The sequence below is a fragment of the Brachypodium distachyon genome, chromosome 2, assembly GCF_000005505.3.
Source record: "Brachypodium distachyon strain Bd21 chromosome 2, Brachypodium_distachyon_v3.0, whole genome shotgun sequence".
In the NCBI taxonomy this organism is placed as follows: Eukaryota; Viridiplantae; Streptophyta; class Magnoliopsida; order Poales; family Poaceae; genus Brachypodium; species Brachypodium distachyon.
Window position 1 is genome coordinate 43,477,984 of NC_016132.3, and position 6,000 is coordinate 43,483,983.

General features: G+C 44.9%; 1 protein-coding gene across 1 annotated transcript; it reads right to left on the reverse strand.

The window, feature by feature from the left end:
* Nucleotides 1-3,917: 3,917 nt before the first annotated feature.
* LOC100838683 (pollen allergen Lol p 2-A) lies at nt 3,918-4,673 on the reverse strand. The gene has a single exon (XM_003566822.4). It carries the CDS (start codon nt 4,576-4,578, stop codon nt 4,204-4,206), a length of 375 nt encoding a protein of 124 aa, XP_003566870.1. The 5' UTR covers nt 4,579-4,673; the 3' UTR covers nt 3,918-4,203.
* Between the last annotated feature and the right edge of the window lie 1,327 nt (nt 4,674-6,000).

The window sequence follows — 6,000 nt, forward strand, 5'->3', positions numbered from 1 at the left end:
AGATACAACCATGAGTCGTCTTGAATCTCATCAAACCAACGGTTTGTTGCAAAATTAACACCCAAAAATTAATCCCCATCAATCCACTAACCCATTCAGGGCACCAGTCATCTGTTTCTCTTTTCAATTCTCATTTGCAACCGACACGCACTGAATGTTGGCCATCAGCGTCCAACTCTCAATTTCCCTCCGATTGCGTCATCTTGAGCACATTCCCATTCTCTCTCAAACCCCTTTCCCGATTACAATTGATAGCAACAGTAGAATCCATATATTTACATATACTAACACCATACTTGTTTTAAAAAATTATAGAAGTTTTGTGGTGACCTGTACCTACACCCAGCGTGAATATTGATACTGACGATGGTACATCTCACTTTCGTTGTCTTGGTGTATCGGTGTCATCTAGTTCCCGCACAAGCCCGTACTGGGAACCTGTGCAAGGTGTGCGCTTGCATGGCCCCAAAATCCAAGAGCCCTAATTTTCTATTACTCCCTTCGTCCCATATTAAGTGACTTTCTATTACATGTATCTAGACGATTTTTAGGCATAGATACATCCATATTTGTGCAAAATTTGAATCACTTAATATGAGACGGAGGGAGCAGGCCCGTCGATGAGGGTGCGCAAGGTGCACGACCGCTCAGGGCCTCCAAAATCGTGGGGCCACCAAATCTAGGATTAGTTATCCTATTAACCGAAAATAACTCGCTGCTAATATAATTACGCACGGGAAAGCGAAGCATCGTGCGAGTCTTGGGATACTCGATTCCTCGGCTCCTCCTTTCCTCCATCTGCACGCGATTGCCGCCTCCTCCTGCCCAACAGTCTCCTCCTGCTGCTGCCCCCTGATGTTGCCTTTGATTTTTTATCTGCATACCCCAGCCTCCGGCGGCCAAGCCGGCAAGCTCTGTTCTGGATTGCTTTGGTCTTAAATTCCGAATTCCAGGTTCGGTCAGACCCTCTAATCTATTGTATTGATAAAGACTCAATGGATTGGCAACAATAGCACTTGAAAATGAAGCACTAGAGAAGATTGGTTATGAAGATATGATTGCAGATTTCATTTCAAAAAACACTAGATGGATGATGCTTTTCAGTAAAACATGACGTCAGTTTATTGCTCCAATATTAGTATCCTACCATTGCATTTTTTTATATATTTTTAGATGTTTTAGTTACATGAATTAGTCCCAATTTTAGAGCAAATTTTTCTTTTCGCTCCAGGGCCCCCAAATCCTGGGGACGGCCCTGGAGGGAATATATAGTTATATAACACTTATGTGAAAACTCTTAGGGTTGTCCAGCCACCAGCCATGCATCTTTCTCTTCTAATCGGCTGATACAGCTCCTGGTTCTCCGGTCTTAACTCTTTGTGGGTAATTCATTCGCAGTTTTCATAAGATATGTATGTTGTTGGTGATGGATAGGTACACGCCCACCCTCTCAATCTATTTATTTGGTGGTTTTTTCTTTTCTCATAATTTCATTTCTCGAGATGACACAATCAAGCATCTTGTGCTTCTTTTGATCTCAACGGTTTGTGTGAGAGTGCTGCGCTACCGCCGAAGCCACACATGAGTCCCCATCTTGTATCTGCACTTTATATCTCAGTGCGTCAGTTTTAGTATTCCCTCCGTCCTGAAATAAGTGATCTTGATTTATATAGATTCTTATACAAATCCACGTCACTTATTCTGGGACGGAGGGAATACATGATATTTCAGATTTTCTTTCATCTTTCTTTTCTGCGTTCGACAATGATGACACAAGAAAGACTAGTGGCTTCGCTATGACATCAATTGAAAATGGAGAAGGTCACATGCAGGCCCGTCGACGAGGGTGTGCGAGGTGCACGACTGCTCGGGGCCTTCAAAATCGTGAGGCCCCCAAATCTAGCGGTAGTTATTATGGTATTAATTTGGAAAAAAGGAAACAATGCTAATCACGGTATTAATTAGGAAAAACGGGAAACAACGCTAATCTCGCACGGCAATTGCTCGACTCCTGCCTCCGTCGCCTGGACTTCGACCCCCTGCCTCCATGCCACGCCTCCACGGCTCCACCTGAGGCGATTATTCACTTGATTGCAGCGTGCAGCGTGTCCTCAGTCCGTGGCCAATCTTTCCTAATCCATCAGCCCTCGCTAGTTGGCTTGCTGCATCTAGACGTTGCTTATCTCCGTCCGCGACTCCGGAGTTCTTCGCGTCCAATAGTCCGGCCATCGCGCCTCAACGCCTAATCAGGTTCTCTAATTAATAATATAACACTATTCTTCATTGTTGTTCTATTTTTTTTTCATAATTTCAGGTTCGATCCGACCCTCTCTTCTATTTTATTGATAAACCTAGAATTCATATAATTCATTCAGTTTATTACTCCAATAATAGTATACTAATATTTTTAGATGTTGTGTGAAATAAGACATATTGTACAAGTAAATTAAATTGTCCAAATTTTGAACAAAATTTTCAATCTCGCTCCGGGGCCCCCAATTCTTGGAGACGGCCCTGGTCGCATGCAAAGAACTAATCGAAGATTTTGTATCAAGGAATGCTCCAAGGATGTAGCATTTCAGAGTTAAGACATTCACCTTTTCATTAAAATATATTTCTTCAAATAATTGCATTACCAAAATGATATATAATATAAAACTTGTTTTCTTAGCTTATTTGTGTTATATCACAGCTCTAATTTTAGATTTCACTCGGGCCTATTTATTCTCGATATGCATGTGTACATCATGGTTGGAGGCCATGCCATCTCGTAATACCTACCACTGACGGTAAACGAAGCCTTGTCTTTGTTATCCTTGTTGATCCTTTCATTGGAAGTTTGGAACAAGTTCGTTGACAAAATCAGTGCTAATTTATTTTCTTTCAAAAGGCACTCCCCGGTTTGTGCTGATGTAGCGCGCATCTTGTGCGTAGGGAGGAAAAGACCCAACGGTGGACTCATCTCACAGCTGTTTCAATCTGTGTGTGCAAAGCGAACGAATCACAGAACCCGGTACATCTTGATGCAGTTCCAGATCTAACGGTCACAACAGGGGTCCAAACATTGGGTCGTTGGAGGTGAGGCCGCATAGGATTTTTCTCCTGTGCATACATAGGAGAAACGAGACAGGAAGGCGCTTTACAGACATCACGATCGATAAACAATCCTAAATACAACACGTATTTGATCAATGTCTTTTTATAGAAATAAATTGATCAATGACTATTTATTTTTTCTTGTTCCTCGGTGCATACTGCATTGAGGCTTTAGCTAGTCCGTTATATGAGACACACATTCGGCACCAAGCTTCAAAGCTATTCCAGTACTAGTGCGCTGGGAATAGAACCACTCCATTGACCATGGACTTAACCAATAAATTGTCTGAACCTTATGTTATGATAGGAGTTTTTCAATGATAAGTGTGATTACACATTTTTAAGGGTAGTCAAGACTCAAAATGGTGTCTGGATCTCTATGAAGCTAGGACGCACTGCGGCGTTCTGAGCGACCAAAAGCAGTTAAACCATTATTAGAACCGTTTCTGATTTAGAGGAGCTTTCAGAACTAATAAGATCTTCCTATTTCCTCGTTGAAGAAAAACCCGAAGAAAAATCCCTGTTTCCTATCAGCATGCTCTTAATTTCCTTCACCTTGTGAACTTGGACCTGTTCTACTCCTTACTCTGCATCATCGCCCTCACCTCAGAGCAGCCCTTCACGAGCATGACTGGGAGTGGGAGCACAGACCACTGTTGGGAGCAAGCGCCAGGCCTTCCTCACAGGGCACAAGCTCTGCGTCTAGGGACAAACATGTTATGCTAAGGAGTTACATGAGCCTAGATTTGAAGATCTAGGTAACTTGCAGATGTCTGACGTTCTTCGGCGATACAAATAAAGTTAAAGCAAGCACCGAACTATAGCAAAATGATAAAGGAATCGTCCATTTGAATATCTCATCATGATACAAAATTGAATAGATTCGATTACAAAAAGTGCTAGTCGACAGTGGGTGCATAGGAGAGCAAACACATTAATCTTTTCTTTGCCCTTCCTACCGTATACGCACCTCACGAGCCTCGACGTACAATTTATGTACTTCTTTATCTTGTATCATATATTTCTCAATATATAATGCAAGCCAAAACCTTGAGGGAAATTAAACTTGGCGAATTGATGGAAAAAGAAAACAAAGGCGTCCATGGATCAATATTCCTGTGGGGCATAGGTGGATCCGACCTTGTAGTTTTCTGGGATGACGTCGTCGAAGACGTTCCTCATGCCCTTCTCTGATTGGAAGCGGATGTTCAGGGGGCACTTGAGCGCCTCGGGGCTCTCGTACTTCCACACTCCAGTGTCCTTACACTTGGACATGGCCAGCCACTCGTTGGAGCCCTTCTGCTTCAGCTCAACTTCCGCCATGCTGTCACCTTCCTTGTTGTACTTCACGTCCAGAACAATCTTCTTAGGGTCGGAGCCCTTCTCCACCGTGAAGGTCACTTTCGGGGCGCACCAGACGCCGGCGAACAGCATTGCAACCACCGCCAAAGCCAGAAGGCTGGAGGACGAAAAGCGCGCCATCTCTCGATCTAGGGATCGGTCCGAGCTGTAGCTTAGATTGATGGTTGTATGTGTATGAGTTGTTATTGCTGAGAGCTGTGTGAGTTCTGACGGATGATGGACGTGTTATTTATGGGCAGCAATGTCGCTTGACCGAGCTTGTACGGACATCCGTATGCGGTTCGCCGGCACCAACGGAAGCTAGTGACACAAGAAACGACTTGACCGTCTGTTCCGTCACCCATGGATCCATGCATGCATATCATGACGACACTATGTATAGGCCTTGCAATTTTAGACTCTTTTGCATGCAGTATCAGTCTATCAGAGTGATTTTAGCGAGGCCTTGTGGGCCACATCTCGGTCTTGAAAAATCCTACATAAATGAATCAGAGGGATGTCCAACACCATGCCACAGTTTTCTCCTATCTCTAGAAGTTCACAAACCTTGTGCATTCTTGTTGACTGCTAGCACTGTCTCTACAAATTTCTGGAAAGATAGAATGGAAATTGTATCTACTCCTCAACAACAACAGACTGAAACCTGAAAATCTTACTGACATTTGAAAACCTAAAAATACTGAACATAGACACTTCCAGTGCATAGTTTGTACCACTGAACATAGAGAAGGACAAACAAACAAAAAAAAACAGATCATACTCAGGCCTAGTAAATTGAAAATTGAACATGTTTCTCGAAGCATCACCAAACATCAATTAGTCGTTCAGAGATATATATGCTACTGCTGCTAGTTCTTCACCAAACAGAGAAACATGATTTGGAAGCGAGCAATTCGACACCACGGGAGGCGATGGGATCAAGTCGGAGGAGAATCGAGAAGCGTCCGTACCTCAGCGGGGTCGTGGGGTACTCGCGACGCGGACCAGCTCGAAACTGGTGGCGGCCGTAGCAGTTGCGGGGCGGAGGAGGAGGGAGTCGGCGCGCCCAGGGGTGGGGAGGAGGAGGAGGAGGAGGAGAAGGAGGAGGGAGTTGGCGCGCTGGGCAGCCTGGGAACCAGCTCTCGCACTGCAGCACCAGCTCTCGCCTCGCTCTTCCTCAATCCAAGAAAAACCCAACCTTTGGACGGCAGAGGGGGAGCAGCACGGGGAGCTGGACGGCGGAGCGGGAACCCGGTGGAGCTAGACGGTGGAGGGGAGTGTCGAGGGCGAGCTATCCGTCGGACCTATACGTCAGAGGTGAGCAGCGGCGGCATGCAGCGAGAAAGAAGAGCGTGCGAGAAAGAAAAGAGCGGAAGGACTGTCTATTAGGTCGGGAATTCTCCGAGATTTTCTTTTGAAAAATGACCCACGTGACATCTTTGACTGAGGGAGTATATCACGATTCCGTGAAGTCTTACCGTTAAAGTCCCAACGGGCCGGGAAATGTCCATGGCCAGGCTGATGCAGATATGTGGACACCAAGAACCAAGAACGAAAACATAA